This window comes from Tachyglossus aculeatus, chromosome X5 (assembly GCF_015852505.1).
Source record: "Tachyglossus aculeatus isolate mTacAcu1 chromosome X5, mTacAcu1.pri, whole genome shotgun sequence".
Taxonomy (NCBI): Eukaryota; Metazoa; Chordata; class Mammalia; order Monotremata; family Tachyglossidae; genus Tachyglossus; species Tachyglossus aculeatus.
The window spans coordinates 11949992-11970185 of record NC_052097.1 but is presented as its reverse complement, the minus strand read 5'-3'; the positions used below and the strand labels follow the sequence as shown (position 1 = coordinate 11970185).

Genomic DNA, 20194 nt, shown 5'->3' with positions numbered 1-20194 from the left:
CGGATTTTGACCAAGAAAACTCCGTGGATCCACTGCCAGAACGATGGCAGGTGGAGGTGGGGGCGTTCTGGGAGAGGTGCATCTATGAAGTCGCTATGGATTGGAAACAGATCAACAGCGTAAGACAAGGCAAGACGAGTAGTATTTATTAAGCGCTCACTATGTGTTAAGCCTGGGATAGATACAATATAGTCACTCAACACATGGTATTTATTGAGGGCTTTCTGTGTGCAGAGTACTGTTCTAAGTGCTTGTGAGAGGACACTAGACCAGAGAAGGTAGATATAATAAGAATAATAATAATAATAATAATAGTAATAATAATGGCATTTGTTAAGCGCTTACTATGTGCAAAGCACTGTTCTAAGCGCTGGGGAGGATACAGGGTGATCAGGTTGTCCCACGGGGGGCTCACAGTCTTCATCCCCATTTTACAGATGAGGTAACTGAGGCCCAGAGCAGTTAAGTGACTTGCCCAAAGTCACACGGTTGACAATTGGCAGAGCCGGGACTTGAACTCATGACCTCTGACTCCAAAGCCCCTGCTCTTTCCACTGAGCCACGCCGCTTCTCTATATACTTCTGTATATATGTAATAATAATAATAATAACGATGGCATTTATTAAGCGCTTACTATGTGCAAAGCACTGTTCTAAGCGCTGGGGAGGTTACAAGGTGATCAGGTTGTCCCACAGGGCGTTCACAGTGTTAGTCCCCATTTTACAGATGAGGTAACTGAGGCCCAGAGAAGTGAAGTGAGTTGCCCAAAGTCACACAGCTGACAATTGGCGGAGCCGGGATTTGAACCCATGACCTCTGACTCCAAACCCTGTGCTCTTTCCAATAAGCCACACTGCTTCTATAATCCCTGGCCTCAAGGAACTTGCAGCCCAGTGGGGGAAGTAAACATTAGAAGAAATTACAGATAGAGGAAATGGAAGAGTAGAAGGACAGAGACGTAAGTGCTTTAGTCAGAGTCCCTGTCCCACATGGGGCTCACAGCTTAAGAAGGAGGAAGAACAAAAACAAGAGAAGCAATGTCACCTAGTGGAAAGAGCCCGGGCCCGGGAGTCCAAAGACCTGGGTTCTAATCCTGACTCTTGTCACTCTCCTGCTAGGTGGCCTGGGGCAAATCATTTCAGTGCTCCGTGCCTTGTGAAATGGAAGTGAAATACCTGTTCTCCCTCCTTCTTAGGCTACGAGCCCCATGTGGGACAGGGAACATGTCCAACCCGATCATCTTGAATCTAACCCAGTGCACGATAGATAATAAGTGCTAACAAATACCACAATTATTGACAAATATTGAATCTCAGTTTCACAGAGGAGAAAACAGAGACCCAAAGAATTAGGCGACTTGCCCCCAGGACACACAGCAAAGCAGGTGGCGGAACTGGGATTAAAGCCCAGCTCTCCTGATTTCCAGGCTGTGTTCTTTCCCCTAGACCACGCTGCCTCTTCCCCCTTAAGCACTTACTATGTGTCAAACTCCGTACTAATCCCTGGGGTCGATATAATGATGATGATGATGGTGTTTGTTCAGTGCTTATTATGTGCCAAGCACTATTCTGAGCACTGGGGTAGAGACAAGGTAATCAGGTTGTCCCATGGGGGGCTCACAGTCTTCACCCCCGTTTTACAAATGAGGTAACTGAGGCCCAGAGGAGTGAAGCGGCTTTCCCAACATCACACAACAGACAAGCGGTGGAGCCGGGATTAGAACCCACGGCCTCTGATTCCCAAGCCCGGGCTCTTTCCACTGAGCCATGGTTCTTCTCTCCTATTAGATGTTCAGATTCCACACGGGGTTTACGGTCTAAATAGGAGGGAAGAACATGTATTGCATCTCCATTTTGCAGATGAGGGAACTGAGGCATAGAAAAGTGCAGTGACTTGGCCAAGGTCGCACATCAGAGGAGCGGCAGAGCCGGAATTAGGACTCAGATCTTCCGATTTCCAGACCTGGGCTCTTTCCGGTAGGCCACACTGCTCCATCGGCACTTAAGCACTTTTATATTCACTCTACTGCCAACTCTACACTGCTACATCCATATCCTTCTCCTCTACCGTTTCCCCTAACTGTAATTTATTTGTCTGTTTCCCCTTCCACTCTGTAAACTCCTTGTGAGCAGGGAACATGTCTACCGACTCTGTTGTATTGTCCTCTCCCAAGAGCCTAGCACAGTGCTCTGCGCGCAGTGAGTGCTCAAGAATGTTTCTTCTCCTTCCCTCAGACTCTGAGCCCTGGATGGGAAAGGGACTGTGTCTGATCTGATTATCTCGTAGACAACCCGGTGCTTGGCAACTAAACGGCAAGGCGGAATGGATGAGCACGGGCCTGGGATTCAGAAGGTCAGGGGTTCTAATCCCTGCTCTGCCCCTTGTCTGCTGTGTGCCCTTGGGCAAGTCACTTCACTTCTCTGGACCTCAGTGACCTCATCTGGAAAATGGGGATTGAGACTGGGAGCCCCACGTGGGACAGGGATTGTGTCCAACCCGATTTACTTGTGTCCACCCCAGAGCTGGCACATAGTAAGCATTTAATAAATACCATAATTACTATTATTATTTAAAATAATAATAATAACAATTACGCTGGCTGAATAAATGTCCTTAGTATTTCTGCTTGTCTCCTTTGCCTCCTCTCTTTATCTCATTTTCACCCACTGATTGCTCTCCTCATCCATCTTTGTTTCTTTGGCTCTGCATCCTCTTTTATGCGGCTCCCTCCGTTTGGAATTTTCTGCTCCTCCAAGCCCATTCGAAGAAGCCCCGAAAAGAAAAGCCGACCTCATCCTTGAAGACTGACCCGATTTAATATGTGTCCAAAAGACGAGCATCAGATATTCAGCCAAGCCCTGTTGCACTCTGATCCGTGATTTATTAATAAGTGCTTGTTGAAATCACCTGAGGGAGTACACCGAGAAAACAATTTTCTCCAGCCTTTTGGAAACAGTCTGGCAAGTGGCAGATGACAGCTCCCTCCTCAAATCCGACAGACAATGACTCTCCCCCTGCTTCAAAGCCTTATCGAAGGCTCATCTTCTCCAAGAGGCCTTCCCAGATTAAGTCCCACTTTTCCTTATTTCCCACTCCCTTCTGGATCACCCTGACTGGCTCCCTTTACTATCCCCCCCATCCCCAGCCCCACAGCACTTACGTCCATATCTGTCATTTTATTTATTTGTATTGACATCCGCCTCCCCCACGCTAGACTGTAAGGCCGCTGTGGGCAGGAAATGTGATGGTTTATTGCTGTATTGTCCTGTCCCAAGCATTTAGTCCAGTGCTCTGCACCTAAGCGCTCAATAAATACGACCGAATGAATGAAATGTTAATGGTGAAGAGGTTTTCTCACACAGCTCTGTGAGGAATTACCCAATGGGCTCCAGTGTCCAGCAGCTGTGAGAACAGATTAATCTGTATATATGTATATATGTTTGTACATATTTATTACTCTATTTATTTATTTATTTATTTATTTCACTTGTACATATCTATTCTATTTATTTTATTTTGTTAGTATGTTTGGTTTTGTCTCCCCCTTTTAGACTGTGAGCCCACTGTTGGGTAGGGACTGTCTCTATATGTTGCCAATTTGTACTTCCCAAGCGCTTAGTACAGTGCTCTGCACACAGTAAGCGCTCAAATAAATACGATTGATGATGATGATGATTAATCAATCACTCAATCAATGGCATTTATTGAGCGCTTAATCTTTTTTCCAGGAGGGAAGTACATGGAAAACTTCCCTCGCCGGTATTGAGCGATGAATAATCCCTGTCCGGATGACGCTCTCATTCGCCGTGCCGCTCAAGGTATTGATTCTACGTCACCCTTATCCTACAGGAATATTATTATGGAAAAACAAGTATGTGCTGATCTGCATAGAGTGACGGTAATCATCGTGATACAGTCGTTTTAGCCTGCTTCCCTTTCCTCTCTGCCTCCGGCCCCCACGATGAAAACGGCTAAGTCCGATTTAAAAGCCGCACCGCCGAATGGAGTTTCTACAGGGTAGTGGAAAAACAGGAAGTGGAGAGCAAGTGTGGAACTCCTCTTCTGTTGCTTGCTGCTGCTGCTGTTTCCATCTTCTCTGCCAAACGCAAACTCAATCAATCAGTCCGATGAAGAATTAATGTCTCTCCTAATGTGCAAGTGATTGGACCACCAGAATGCTCGTGCGTTATCCCTAATTGACACTCTGGCACTTGTGACACTCCAATTTCTCCCCCTATTACTCTTCTGGGTTTTTTTGTTGTAGTTGTTAATAGCAAGGTCTGATCTCTAGAGCATTCTACCTGCAAGCGTTATTGTCTCCAGATAATAAGACCGTTACAAAAGACTAAGTGCAACTTTTTTGTGGTATTTCCTAAGTGCTTACTCTGCACTTCTAGACTACTTTCTAGACTGTGAGCCAGTTGTTGGGTAGGGATTGTCTCTATCTGTTGCCAAATTGTACTTTCCAAGCATTTAGTACAGTGCTCTGCACACAGTAAGTGCTCAACAAATATGATTGGATGAATGAATGAATGTGCCGGGCACTGTAAAAAAAATAATAATGGTATTTGTTAAGCGCTTACTATGAATATGATTGAATGAATGAATGAATGAATGGGGTGGATACGAGCAAATCAGATTGGACAGAATCTGTCCTACAGGGGCTCACAGTCTTAATCCCCATTTTCCAGATGAGGAAACTGAGGCACAGTGAAGTGACTTGCCCAGGGTCACACAGCAGACAAGTGGCAGAACCGGGAGTAGAACTCAGGTCCTTCTGACTGCCAAGCCCGTGCTCTATCCACTAGGCAACTCTGTTTCTCCTCCTTAGTGGAAAGGTGCTGCAGAAATGCCTTAATAGCAATCGTGCGGGAATGAAAACCCCAAAGCGCCTTCCAATAAATAGAGACAGCTGCAAAGAGTTGGTTGAGCATCTCAACGCAAAAGGAGCAAAAAGAGCTGTGTGTTTGAGGAGCCGTTTTTTGGTTTGGTCCCTGTGGCCTTGGGTGATATTGATTTCTCTAGTCTCCTCTTTCATTCTACTTTGAACCTTCACCCTACCTCCTTCATCAGCTGCGGCATTAGAGCTAGCCATCACAGAGGCACCGTAGGTTGTTTCCAAAATAGCCGGGATGCGTTTGGAGCTAACGCTGAAGATAACACCAGGCGTTGGCTTCTCTTTAGATCAGACACTTACTGCCCACTGCCTGGAAACTGGGCCAGAAGTTCCGGAATCTTTTCCGGTAGGAGTTACTTTCCCCAAATTGTTTTTTTTCCCTCAGTTAGCGGCAAGAGGTCACCTGCTAACAAGCCTCTTATCGTCCTCCATTTGTATAGAAATTCATGCGGTGCTTCGTACCTCGCTCTAGACAAGAGTGAGAAATTTAACTTTGATTCCCCCCTCACCCTTTTCATTCCCCACCGTTTTTTTTCCTGTGGCTACTCATGTGAGCGGGGTTTGTGATGGGTGGCGGGGGACATAATATCATCATCATCATCAATCGTATTTATTGAGCGCTTACTGTGTGCACAGCACTGTACTAAGCGCTTGGGAAGTACAAGTTGGCAACATATAGAGACAGTCCCTACCCAACAGTGGGCTCACAGAGGGTCGGCTTTCTGAGGTCTCCCCCTTCCCCTCACCCTAGCTGAGCTGCCGCACTGCTCAGACCTGTTTTGCATTTATGGATTTATTGAGCACTTGCTTTGTGCTCTCTATATGTTGCCAACTTGTACTTCCCAAGCGCTTAGTACAGTGCTCTGCACACAGTAAGCGCTCAATAAATACGACTGAATGAATGAATGCTAAGCGCTTGAGAGTATAATATGCATTTTTAATGGTAGTTGTTGAGCATTTGCTACGGGCTAGGCATTGTACGAAATGCTGGGGTAGATCTGAGATAATCAGGTCGGATCTAGTCCCTATTCCAGGGCTCACAGCCTTCATACCCATTTTCCAGATGAGGTAGATGAGGCACTGAGAAGTGAAGTGACTTGCCCAAGGTCTCACACAGCAGACAAGTGGCGGAGCCAGGACTAGAAGCCAGGGTCTTTGACTCCCATGCCTGGGCTCCTTCCATTAGGCCACCCTGCTTCTCTGTTTGGGATGATGATGATGATGGCATTTGTTAAGCGCTTACTATGTGCAAAGCACTGTTCTAAGCGCTGGGGGGGATACAAGGTGATCAGATTGTCCCACGGGAGGCTCACAGCCTTCATCCCCATTTTACAGATGAGAGAACTGAAGCTCAGAGAAGTTAAGTGAGCCTCCTCCCCATTCCCCCCCGCCCTACCTCCTTCCCCTCCCCACAGCACTTGTATATATATATTTGTACAGATTTATTACTCTATTTATGGTACCTGTACATATTTATTTTGTTAATGATGTGCATATAGCTTTGATTCTATTTGTTCTGACGATTTTGACACCCGTCTCCATGTTTTGTTTTGTCGTCTGTCTCCCCCTTCTAGACTGTGAGCCCATTGTCGGGTAGGGACCGTCTCTATGGGTTGCCGACTTGTACTTTCCAACCGCTTAGTACAGTGCTCTGCACACAGTCGGTGCTCAATAAATATGATGGAGCACTACCGACTCTGTTGTGTTGTAGTCTCCCAAGCGCTTAGTACAGTGCTGTGCACATGGTAAGTGCTCTATAAATACCATTGATGATGATGATGATAATAGCGCTCTAGATGATGATAGGGCTCTAGATTTTAAGCTTTTTGTGGGCAGGGAATGTGTCTTTTATATTCCATTCATTCGATCGTATTTATCGCGTGCTTACTGTGAGCAGAGCACTGGACTAAGCACTTGGGAGAGTACAATATTCATTCATTTATTCAATTGTATTTATTGAGTGCTTAGTGTGTGCAAAGCACTGTACTAAGCGCTTGGGAGAGCACAACGTGACAGCAAACAGGCACATTCCCTGCCCACAAGAAGCTCACAGTCTAGAGGGGGAGATGGATATTGAGATAACAATTAACAGATGCATTCCCTGCCCACGGCGAGCTTACAGTGTAGAGGGGGACATAAATATAAATAAATGAATTACAGCTATGTCCATAATAGTGCCGTGGGACTGGGACTGGGGATGAATAACCAATCAAAATAGTGATTATTCCTTTTCGAAGAAGGTTGAGCAGGAAAGTACACTTTGTACTCCTCAAAAGAGCAAAACTCCGGTTCAAAATGTGGGGAAGGGCGTCCTAATGGAATTTCATCTAAGAATAATATTAGTCACGTGTCTCGCGGTTTAATCTTTCGACTCCTCTCTTAAAGGCGCTGCTACGCATGTGATCTTTCCATTATGGAGTTGCAGAAATCAGGGACTTTATCTGGAGGCCTCTAGATTGGTAGGAAATGTAAATAAGGTGTACGTTTGCGGAAACCCTACCTAGCCTACGGGCCCAATGTAAATTTATGAAAGACGCAGGCTGAATTTTTTCTCTAGCTGCTCTGCCGACACGAGGGCCCGTCAATTCCAAGTTAGGAGGCCGGGAGAAGATGGTTTCATCCATCGTTTCACAGAGAGAGCGCTTCGGACGGTGCTCGGCGCTTAGAGCCGTGCTTGGCACACAGTGAGCGCTTAACATTATTATTATTATCAACCCTCCTTGGGCAGAATAGGTAGGGGAAGTGCTCTGGACAGCTGCCAGTATTCAAAGAGTCAAATCCTGGGATTTAAGACCGATAAGACGTGCTCTGGGGCCTTCGGAAGACAAACCAACCCACTGTCATTGTCATGAGTTTGGAACCCAGCCGACTGACAGTAGAGTTCAGAGGATAAAAAGTCGCTTACTGTCATACATCCTTGAGTGATCGTTTCCCCCACCCTTTCCCAGTGCTAAAAAACAAATCTAAATCACCAAAGACAGATCGTCTCTTGTTATTTTTGCCACAGTGCTCCACCTGCCCCGGACGCCGTCTCCAATGTGTTCTGTTTGTCCCGATTGTCCTAACAAAAAAAAAAATATTTTCTTCTAGGGTGTGGGGAAACCACCATGCCAGCTCATCAACTGCTGCCTCACGGCAAAGTCTTTGGGAGTGACATCTTGAGCCGGGCTCTCCGGGAGTCAGCAACCCTAAAGATTCATTTTGGGGGTTAGAGGTCGTGGACACCGCTGCCAGAGCGGATTTTTCATCATCATCATCAATCATCATCATCATCATCAATCGTATTTATTGAGCCCTTACTATGTGCAGAGCACTGTACTAAGCGCTTGGGAAGTACAAATTGGCAACATATAGAGACAGTCCCTACCCAACAGTGGGCTCACAGTCTAAAAGGGGGAGACAGAGAACAAAACCAAACATATTAACAAAATAAAATAAATAGAATAGATATGTACAAATAAAATAAATAAATAAATAAATAGAGTGAAAAATATGTACAAACATATATACATATATACAGGTGCTGTGGGGAAGGGAAGGAGGTAAGACGGGGGGGGGGGATGGAGAGGGGGGCGAGGGGGAGAGGAAGGAAGGGGCTTCATCAGAGAAGCAACTTAGCTCAGGGGAAAGAGCCTGGGTTTGAGAGTCAGAGGTCCTGGGTTCCAATCCCGGCTCCGTCACGTGTCTGCTGTGTGACCTTGGGCGAGTCACGTGACTTCTCCGAGCCTCAGTGACCTCATCTGTAAAATGGGGATGAAGACTGTGAGCCCCACGTGGGACAACCTGATCACCTTGTATCCCCCACAGCGCTTAGAACACTGCTTGGCACAGAATAAGCGCTTAACAAATGCCATTATTATTATTATTATTATTTAGTAAGTGGAAAAATGTCTAATGCCATCAGATTGTGACAAACAAATTTGCTCTTTGAAGGAGAAAGAATTCAGGAAGACGATTGCTGGTGTTATGTTTGTACATATTTATTACTCTATTTATTTTACTTGTACCTATCTATTCTATTTATTTTATTTTGTTAGTATGTTTGGTTTTGTTCTCTGTCTCCCCCTTCTAGACTGTGAGCCCACTTTTGGGTAGGGACTGTCTCTACATGTTGCCAGCTTGTACTTCCCAAGCGCTTAGTACAGTGCTCTGCACACAGTAAGCGCTCAATAAATACGATTGATTGATTGATTGGTGTTCTTTGCTTTACTGTAGACCCAGTGGCGTGGCTAACTTTGGAGGCGGGATGGAGAAAGATAGTGATGTCTTTTTTCTGGGTAGGGGAAGCAGCCTGGCGATCGGGGACGGCATGGTGGGAAAGGGGAGACCAAACCAGTAATTTGGTGTCTTGTGGCGAGATGGATTAAGTTACTAAACTGCCCAGGCTAGTCGGCCTACAGGGTCTAATAAAGAATAAAATATAATTTAAAAAAAAAAAAAGATTCAGAAATTGAGAGTTCCCGAGGGTAATATTTTCTAAGAAGTTTGCCTATTAAATTCTAACAAAGGCCATTCACTCGAACATTAGTTTCCCTTCTCCCCGCGGCCTCCCAGCCCCAACCAGAAGAATGATGCTGGGAATAGCGGCAGTGTCCTGACGGAAGAAAAGGGAAGGAGCGTGGCCAGGTTGGATAGACCCGAGGCCCGGGAACCAGAAGGATTTGGGTTCCAATCCCAGCTCTGCCACTTAGCGCGTGGGCTTGAGAGTCAGAAAGTCATGGGTTCTAATCCCGGCTCCGCCGCCGGTCTGCTGTGTGACTTTGGACAAGTCACTTCGCTTCTCTGGTCCTCCGTTCCCTCATCTGGAAAATGGGGGTGGAGACTGGGAGCCCCTCGTGTGTCCACCCCAAATGGCCTGTGATAATAATGAGGGTATTTAAGCGCTTACTATGTGCCAAGCACTGGGGTGGATACAAGGTGATCAGGTTGTCCCACGTGGGGCTCACAGTCTTCATCCCCATTTCCCAGATGAGGTCACTGAGGCCCAGAGAAGTGAAGTGACTTGCCCAAAGTCACCCAGCTGAGAAGCGGCGGAGCCGGGATTAGAACCCAGGACCTCTGACTTCCAAGCCCGGGCTCTTTCCACTAAGCCACGCTGCTTCTCTTGAATTCACCCCTGTGCTCAGTTCAGTGCCTGGCACATCATCATCATCATCAATCGTATTTATTGAGCGCTTACTATGTGCAGAGCACTGTACTAAGTGCTTGGGAAGGACAAATTGGCAACATATAGAGACGGTCCCTACCCAACAGTGGCCTCACAGTCTAAAAGGGGGAGAGCATAGTAAGCGCTTAACAAAATCCCACAATTATTGTCTGCTGAGTGACCTTGGGCAGGTCACTTCACTTCTCTGGGCCTCAGTTACCTCACCTGGAAAATGGGGATTAAGACCGTCAGCCCCATGTAGGAGAGGGACCTTGTCCAACCCGATTAGCTTATATCTACCCCAGCGCTTAAAACAGTGCCTAGCACTTAGTAAGTGCTTAACACATACCACAAATATTATTATCATTACTTATCTGTGCCTCAGTTACTTCATCCATAAAATGCGGATTAAGACTGTGAGCTCCATGTGAGAATGTGGATTTTGTCCAATCTGATGACCTGGTACCTACCCCAGCACTTTAGTGTCCAGCACATAGTAAGCGCTTAACAAATAGCATAAAAAAGTGGGAACATGGGCTTGGCTTGTTGGGTTTGGCTTGATCTTGGCCTTTTCTTTATATTACTAAGAACAGGTGGCAAGTTGGAGAAGCAGCGTGGCTCACTGGAAAGAGCCCGGGCTTGGGAGTCAGAGGTCATGGGTTCGAATCCCTACTCCACCACGTGTCTGCTGTGTGATCTTGGGCAAGTCACTTAACTTCCCTGGGCCTCAGTTACCTCACCTGTAAAATGGGGATTAAGACTGTGAGTCCCACATGGGACAACCTGATCACCCTGTATCCTCCCCAGTGCTTAGAACAGTGCTCTGCACATAGTAAGCGCTTAACAAATGCCAATTATTATTATTATTATTAATCCCGGCTCCACCGCTTGTCAGCTGTGTGACTCTGGGCAAGTCACTTTGCTTTTCTGTGCCTCAGTTCCCTCATCTGTAAAATGGGGGAGTAAGACTGTGAGCCCCCCGTAGGACAACCTGCTCACCTTGTAGCCTCCCCAGCACTTAGAACAGTGCTTTGCACATAGTAAGCGCTTAACAAATGCCATCATTATTATTATTATTAAGTTTGCAGGATGGCTAAGCCAATGGAAAGAGCACAGCACTGGGAGGCAGAGGACCTGGGTTCTAATCCCCGCTGTGTAACCTTGGGCAGGTCACTTCACTTCTCCGGGCCTCAGTTTCCTCATCTCTGAGAAGCAGCCTGGCCTAGCGGATAGAGAGCGGCCTGGGAGTCGGAAGGTCCTGGGTTCTAATCCCGGCTCCGCCACTGGTCTGCTGTGTGACTTTGGGCAAGTCACTTCACTTCTCCGGGCCTCAGTTACCTCATCCGCAGAATGGGGATGGAGACTGGGAGCCCCACGTGGGACAAGGGATTGTGTCCAACCCGATTTGCTTGTATCCACTCCAGCGCTTAGTATGGTGTCTGGCACATAGTAAGCGCTTAACAAGTGCTATTATTATTATTATTATTATTATTGTCAAATAGTTCTCCCTCCCGTTTAGACTGGGAGCCCTAGGGGTAGACTGAGTCTCATAGGATTGTGGCTTAGTGGAAAGAGCCCGGGCTTGGGAGTCAGAGGTCGCGGGTTCTAATCCCGGCTCGGCCCCTTGTCTGCTGCGTGACCTTGGGCAAGACACTTCACTTCTCTGGGCCTCAGTTACCTCATCTGTAAAACGGGGATTAAAACTGTGGGACAACCTGATCCCCTTGTATCTCCCCAGTGCTTAGCACAGAGTAAGCGCTTAACAAATACCCTCATTATTAGTGTTTGACACAAGTAAGCATCCAACAAATACCACCATTATCAACGTGCTGTGATTACTTTCGAAAGGCACTCAATCCCAGGAGAATGATGAGTATCAGCGCTTAGAACAGTGCTTTGCACATAGTAAGTGCTTAATAAATGCCATCATTATTATTATTATTATTATTATTATTATTATCCCAGCTCAGCCACAGCTGTGTGACCTTGTGCAAGCCACTTGACTTCTCTGGGCCTCATGTGGGACAACCTGATCCCCTGGTTATCTCCCCATTAGAACAGTGCTTTGCACATAGTAAGCGCTTAACAAATACCATCATTATTAGTCACAGAGGCAAGAGATCTTTTCATTCAGTTCATTCATTCATTCAATCGTATTTCTTGAGCGCTTGCTGTGTGCAGAGCACTGTACTGAGCGCTTGGGAAGTCCAAGTCGGCAACTTAGAGAGACGGTCCCTACCCAACAGACAGACAACAAAACAAAACATGTGGACGGGTGTCAAGTCGTCAGAATAAATAGAAGTAAAGCTAGATGCACAGCATTGACAAAATAAATAGAATAGTAAATATGGACAAGAGATGACTTCCATCTTCTTGGGAAGAGAAGCAGCATGGCGTAGCGGATCGCGCACGGGCCTGGGAATCAGAAAGTCACGAGTTCTAATCCTGGCTCTGCCACTTGTCTGCTGGGTGACCTTGGGCTAGTCATTTCACTCCTCTGGGCCTGTTACCTCATCCGTAAAATGGGGATTGAGACCGTGAGCCTCACACGGGGCTAAGGGACTGTGTCCAACCCGATCTCCTTAACAAATGCCACAAAATTCAGTTTCAATCTTGTTTATTGTTTAATAGACTATTTTTAAAAATCGGGCAACTTAACCCCGAGTGCATTTTGGTACGTTTCCCCCCGAATAATCGCTACTGTCGCTCCTGCAAAACGGCAGGAGGTGGCCGTTGATTGCCCGAGCTGGCCTCTCCAGTGCCGCGGAAAGGAAACTCCATTTGCTGCTGATTGCAGGGACCATCTGCCACTACCGGCAGCGTGGCTCAGTGGAAAGAGCCCGGGCTTTGGAGTCAGAGGTCATGGGTTCGAATCCTGACTCCACCAATTGTCAGCTGTGTGACTTTGGGTAAGTCATTTCACTTCTCTGGGCCTCTGTTACCTCCGTGGGACAACCTTATCACCTTGTAACCTCCCCAGCGCTTAGCACAGTGCTTTGCACATCATAAGTGCTTAATAAATGTCATTATTACTATTATTATGTGAATATCGCCACTTTGGCATTTACTGGACGTTTGCTGGGGAGTCAGAAGGTCATGGGTTCTAATGCCGCCTCTGCCACTGGTCTGCTGTTGGACAAGTGTGAGCTCACTGTTGGGTAGGGACTGGCTCTATATGTTGCCAACTTGTACTTCCCAAGCGCTTTGTACAGTGCTCGGCACACGGTAAGCGCTCAATAAATACGATTGATTGATTGATTGATTGATTGACGTCTCTGAGCCTCAGTTCCCTCACCTGTAAAATGGGGGTGGAGCCCACGTGGGATACAGGGACCGTGTCCAACCCTATTTGCTTGTATCCACCCAGCGCTTAATACAGTGCCTGGCACGTAGTAAACACTTCTAGACTGTGAGCCCACTGTTGGGTAGGGACCGTCTCTATATGTTGCCAACTTGTACTTCCCAAGCGCTTAGTACAGTGCTCTGCGCACAGTAAGCGCTCAATAAATACGATTGAATGAACTTAACAAATACCATAACTATTATTATCATTATTATTCTATGGACCTCACCTCCCTCATCTCCAAAATGGGGATGGAGACTGTGAGCTTTATGTGGGACAAGGGCCTGTGTCCAACCCGATTTGCTTGTATTCACCCCAGCGCTTAGTACGGTGCCTGGCACATAGTAAGCGCTAAAAAAATACCATCATAATTATTATTATCATTATTCTCTGGGCCTCAGTCCCCTCAGCTGTAAAATGGGGGTGGAGACTGTGAGTCCCTCGTGGGACAGGGACTTGTCCAACCCGATTTGCTTGTATCCATCTCAGCGCTTAGTATGGTGCCTGGCACATAGTAAGCGCTTAAAATATTACCATCATAATTATTATTATCATTATTCTCTGGGCCTCAGTTGCCTCATCTGTAAAATGGGGGTGGAGACTGTGTGTCCCATGTGGGACAGGGACTGTGTCCAACGTGATTTGCTTGTATCCACCCCAGCGCTTAGTACGGTGCCTGGAACATAGTAAGCGCTTAAAAAATTACCATCATAATTATTATTATCATTATTCTCTGGGCCTCAGTTGCCTCATCTGTAAAATGGGGGTGGAGACTGTGAGTCCCACGTGGGACAGGGACTGTGTCCAACCCGATTTGCTTGTATCCACCTCAGCACATAGTACGGTGCCTGGCACATAGTAAGCGCTTAAAATATTACCATCGTAGTTATTATTATCATTATTCTCTGGGCCTCAGTTCCCTCATCTGTAAAATGGGGATGAAGACTGAGTCCCACGTGGGATAGGGACTGCGTCCAACCTGATTTGCTTGTATCCACCTCAGCGCATAGTACGGTGCCTGGCACATAGTAAGCGCTTAAAAAATACCATCATAATTATCATTATCATTATTCTCTGGGCCTCAGTTCCCTCATCTGTACAATGGGGGTGGAGACTGTGAGTCCCACGTGGGACAGGGACTGTGTCCAACCCGATTTGCCGGTATCCACCTCAGCGCTTAGTACGGTGCCTGGCACATAGTAAGCGCTTAAAAAATACCATCGTAATTACTATTATCATTATTCTCTGGGCCTCAGTTCCCTCATCTGTAAAATGGGGATGAAGACTGAGTCCCACGTGGGATAGGGACTGTGTCCAACCTGATTTGCTTGTATCTACCTCAGCGCATAGTATGGTGCCTGGCACATAGTAAGCGCTTAAAAAATACCATCATAATTATTGTTATCATCATTATTCTCTGGGCCTCAGTTCCCTCATCTGTAAAATGGGGGTGGAGACTGTGAATCCCACGTGGGACAGGGACTGTGTCCAACCCGATTTGCCGGTATCCACCTCAGCGCTTAGTACGGTGCCTGGCACATAGTAAGCGCTTAAAAAAATACCATCATAATTACTATTATCATTATTCTCTGGGCCTCAGTTCCCTCAGCTGTAAAATGGGGGTGGAGACTGTGAGTCCCACGTGGGACAGGGACTTGTCAACCCGATTTGCTTGTATCCTTCTCAGCGCTTAGTACGGTGCCTGGCACATAGTAAGCGCTTAAAAAATACCATCATAATTATTGTTATCATCATTATTCTCTGGGCCTCAGTTCCCTCATCTGTAAAATGGGGGTGGAGACTGTGAGTCCCACGTGGGACCGGAACTGTGTCCAACCCGATTTGCTTGTATCCACCTCAGCGCATAGTACGGTGCCTGGCACATAGTAAGCGCTTAAAAAATTACCATCATAATAATCATTATCATTATTCTCTGGGCCTCAGTTCCCTCGTCTGTAAAATGGGGGTGGAGACTGTGAGTCCCTCGTGGGACAGGGACTGTGTCCAACCCGATTTGTTTGTATCCACCTCAGCGCATAGTACGGTGCCTGGCACATAGTAAGCGCTTAAAAAATACCATCATAATTATCATTATCATTATTCTCTGGGCCTCAGTTCCCTCATCTGTAAAATGGGGATGAAGACTGAGTCCCACGTGGGACAGTGCCTGTGTCCAACCCGATTTGCTTGTATCCACCTCAGCGCATAGTACGGTGCCTGGCACATGGTAAGCGCTAAAAAAAACCCATCATCATAATTATTATTATTATCATTATTCTCTGGGCCTCAGTTCCCTCAGCTGTAAAATGGGGGTGGAGACTGTGAGTCCCACGTGGGACAGGGACTGTGTCCAACCCGATTTGCTTGCATCCACCCCAGCGCTTAGTACGGTGCCTGGCACATAGTAAGCGCTTAAAAAATACCATCGTAATTATCATTATCATCATTATTCTCTGGGCCTCAGTTCCCTCATCTGTAAAATGGGGGTGGAGACTGTGAGTCCCACGTGGGACCGGGACTGTGTCCAACCCGATTTGCCGGTATCCGCCTCAGCGCTCAGTACGGTGCGTGGCACATAGTAAGCGCCCAATGAATAGCACAATTATTTTTATTATTATTATTATGATTGTCGTTATGATGATGCTCGTTGTGGGAGCCTAACGTTTGGGGCGGGAGCAGCGTCACGTGTGGGGGCTGCGGGGCAACGGCTCTGAGGGCGCGGCTTTTGCGGCCTCGCTGGCGCGGGGAGGCCGAAACGGGGGGCGGAAGAAAGGTTTTGGGGGGATTTGGGCCTTCATTTTTCCTTCTTTTCTTCTGAGGGAACACAAAGGGCTGCCATTGTGGGCGAACGGGGGCCCGCGGCGGGACGGCCCGCCCTCCTGAGGGGAGGCGCGCATGCGCGCAACGGGGAGCCCCGCCCGCGCGCGAGCCCGGAGGAGCCCCGCCCCTCCCCCCCGGCCACGTGACCCCGCCCCGGCCCCTCGCGCGCCCATTGGCCGAGAGCCCGCGGGGGCTCCCCCCGGCCGGCCGGCCCCCATTGGCGCGCGGGGCCCAGCCGGGTTCCCGGATGAGGGGACGTTCTGCGGTATAAAGGCGGCGGGGAAGGCGGGAGCCGCCGCAGTTTGAATCGCCGGGCGGCGCAGGCGGTGGGGGAGCGGCGGCGGCGGTGGTGGGAGTCGCGCCCGGCTATCAAGAAGGGGCGGAGCGAGACCTTTTTTTTTTTGTCTTTTTGCTCCTCTGCCCGCCGCGTGGGTTTCGAGTCGAAGAAAAAAAAAGATGGTAAAGCTAACGGGGGAAACGCGGCGGCGGCCTCGAGGGAGGGGCGCGCGCGCGCGCCGGAGGCGGGGCGGCCCTGGTCTCGTGGCGCGCGCGCGCGTGTGCAGGGCCGTGGCGGGGGGGGGGGGGGGGAGGGAGGGTCTGGCGCGCGTGCGCGGCGGGGGCTGGCGGCGGGCGGCCGGCCGTCCGTCCGCCCGCCCGCCCGCCCTGACCGCTGTCGGCGTGCGTGAGCGTGCGTGCGCGCCCCCGCTCTCCCCCTGTCGTCCCTCCTCAGGCTGGCGGGAAGGCTGGCAAGGACTCGGGCAAGGCGAAGACAAAGGCGGTGTCCCGCTCGCAGCGGGCCGGGCTGCAGGTCGGGGGGGGATTGGGGGGAGACGGGGGGGACGGGGAGCGGGGGGGGGCGGGGGGCGGGGGGCGGGGGCCCCGCTGACCGTCCGTCCGTCCGTCCGTCCGTGTCCGTGTCCCGGTCCAGTTCCCCGTGGGCCGCATCCACCGCCACCTGAAGTCGCGGACGACCAGCCATGGGCGGGTGGGCGCCACCGCCGCCGTCTACAGCGCCGCCATCCTCGAGTACCTCACCGCCGAGGTGACCAAGGGGGGCGGGCGGGCGGGCGGGGAGCAGGGGCCCGGGGCCCAGGCCCCCCACGGCACGGACACCGCCAAGGCCTAGGCCCTCACCTCCTCTCCGTTTCTCCCTCCTCCTCTTCTCTTTTTCCTCTTTCTCTTCCCTCTTCTCTCCTTCTCCTTTTCCCTCTTCTCCTTTTCCCTCTTCTCTTCTTCCTCATCTTCTCCCTCTTCATTTCTCTTCCTCCTCCTTCTTTCTCTTCTTCCTCTTTCTCCTCTCCTCCCCTTTCTCCTCTCCTCCTCCTCCTTCTTCCTCTTTCTCCTCTCCTCCCCTTTCTCCTCTCCTCCTCCTCCTTCTTCCTCTCCTTTCTCCTCTTCTCCCCTTTCTCCTCTCCTCCTCCTTCTTCCTCTTCTTTCTCCTCCTCTTCCTCCTGTTTGCATTCTCTTCCTTCTCCCTTTTCTCCTCCTCTTCTTCTCCCTTTTCTCCTCCTCTTCTCCCTTTTCTCCTCCTCTTCTCCCTTTTCTCCTCCTCTTCTCCCTTTTCTCCTCCTCTTCTCCCTTTTCTCCTCCTCTTCTCCCTTTTCTCCTCCTCTTCTCCCTTTTCTCCTCCTCTTCTCCCTTTTCTCCTCCTCTTCTCCCTTTTCTCCTCCTCTTCTCCCTTTTCTCCTCCTCTTCTCCCTTTTCGCCTCCTCTTCTCCCTTTTCGCCTCCTCTTCTCCCTTTTCTCCTCCTCTTCTCCCTTTTCTCCTCCTCTTCTCCCTTTTCTCCTCCTCTTCTCCCTTTTCTCCTCCCTCTTCTCCTCCCTCTCCTCCCTCTTCTCCTCCCTCTTCTCCCTCTTCTTCTCCCTCTTCTCCTCCCTCTTCTCCCTTTTCTCCTCCCTCTTCTCCCTTTTCTCCTCCCTCTTCTCCCTTTTCTCCTCCCTCTTTTCCCTTTTCTCCTCCCTCTTTTCCCTTTTCTCCTCCCTCTTTTCCCTTTTCTCCTCCCTCTTCTCCTCCCTCTTCTCCTCTTCTCCCCTCCTCTCCCTCCTCTTCTCCCCTCCTCTTCTCCCCTCCTCTTCTCCCCTCCTCTCCCTCCTCTTCTCCCCTCCTCTCCCTCCTCTTCTCCCCTCCTCTCCCTCCTCTTCTCCCCTCCTCTCCCTCCTCTTCTCCTCCCCTCCTCTCCCTCCTCTTCTCCTCCCCTCCTCTCCCTCCTCTTCTCCTCCCCTCCTCTCCCTCCTCTTCTCCTCCCCTCCTCTCCCTCCTCTTCTCCTCCCCTCCTCTCCCTCCTCTTCTCCTCCCCTCCTCTCCCTCCTCTTCTCCTCCCCTCCTCTCCCTCCTCTTCTCCTTCCCTCCTCTTCTCCTCCCCTCTTCTCCTCCCCTCCTCTCCCCTGCTCTCCCTCCTCTTCTCCTCCCCCTCCTCCCCCCAACAGGTGCTGGAGCTGGCAGGGAACGCATCCAAAGACCTGAAGGTGAAGCGCATCACGCCGCGCCACTTGCAGCTCGCCATCCGGGGAGACGAAGAGTTGGATTCCCTCATCAAGGCGACCATCGCCGGCGGTGGTACGTAGGTGGCCTTAGGTGGCCGAGAACCTTAGCACAGAGAACTCACGTCTCCCGAGCAGGAGGGCGCGGGGAGGGGTGGGCGGCAGGTGTGCGTGGGCCTGGCGTCTCCCTCCAGCTTGGACGCTGCCTCCCTCTCCCGGGATCCGAGTCGGAGAGAAGCTCCAGAAATGACAGCTCAAGCCAGTTGGGGATTAGCAGGGGCCCCGCTCTGTACACTGGAAGTGACGGCCGTCTGCGGTTCAGTCAGAAACCCGGAACGGTCGCTTCCAGAGAATGGGAGACACCGGCCTACTTCTCATCCTTCAAAAAGCCGTTTTTCCCGGCCCACCATCGCTTTGGTATCGGATGCGGGCCCTTGGGATAGTCTTAGTTCCCGTTCTGGACTATGAACCCGATTTTGAAGTTGAAACAGAAATCCAAAAAGCACGTGTCAGCCTGTCTTCACTCTCAGTTTCCCTTGTGCTTAGAAATCCTACCTGAATCCCTATCCTTTTTTCTTTCTTTTTTTTAGGTGTGATTCCCCACATTCACAAATCTCTGATTGGAAAGAAAGGACAACAGAAGACCGTCTAAAAGGACACCCGGATTCTTTGTTCTCTCAGGACTCTAAATGCTCTAACAACTGTCCAGTGTTGGTGATTCCAGTGGACTGTATCTCTGTGAAAAAAAACACAATTCTGCCTTTTTGTAATTCTATCTGAGCAAGTTGGGAGTGTACTGAGCTTTCCAACCCACCAAATTTCTGCATTGAAGTCTTAACCATATTTAAGTGTTACTGTGGCTTCAAAGAAGCTATTGATTCTGAAGTAGTGGGTTTTGATTGAGTTGACTTTAAATCTGTTTGGATTTTAATTGTGATGCAGAAGTTATAGTAACAAGCATTTGGTTTTGTACAGACTTTAGTTCCCCTCTGGCGGGTGAGTTCAATAAAGGTCGTATCCAAAACTACCCTCGTCCGTTGGACTCTCTCTGTCAGGGTTATTTTGGTCTGTCTTGGCCACGGGCCCCGATGGGGACTCAGGACTTTTGTGCCTTATGGCCCACCTTGAAAAATTTACCCCATTTGGCTCTTTCTTCCCCCCAACCAAAAAAGCTGCTGGAAATGGCTGTGTTCCTCTATTTGCTGTCACCTGCGTGTTCTTTGTCAGACTTTAATACGGTGTTTCACATAGAATAAGCACTAAATACCGTCGCACGCATTGGCTCTCAAATAACTGGCACGGTTCTACTCGTGACGTGCAAACTGTCTCGCCGGACACGGAGCCAGCCCTGCGAATGAACTAAGGTCGCTTGGAAAAAACAAAACACATTGTGTGATTTAGTAGTCGCGCAAGTAGTCTTTCTAGCCTGAAAGCCTGTGGGCAAGGGTTGTGGTGGCATGCTCTCTCAAGGGTTTAGCACAGTGCTCTGCACCTAGTAAGGGCTCA

At 49.3% G+C, this 20194-nt stretch overlaps 1 protein-coding gene across 1 annotated transcript; it reads left to right on the top strand.

Annotated features, from left to right (window-relative positions):
* The first annotated feature begins 16439 nt into the window (after positions 1 to 16439).
* LOC119947647 (histone H2A.Z) lies at positions 16440 to 19715 on the top strand. Its single transcript, XM_038769241.1, has 5 exons — positions 16440 to 16666; positions 16938 to 17015; positions 17136 to 17249; positions 18635 to 18764; positions 19279 to 19715. Exons 1-5 carry the CDS (start codon positions 16664 to 16666, stop codon positions 19338 to 19340), a joined length of 387 nt encoding a protein of 128 aa, XP_038625169.1. The 5' UTR covers positions 16440 to 16663; the 3' UTR covers positions 19341 to 19715.
* Positions 19716 to 20194: the final 479 nt, after the last annotated feature.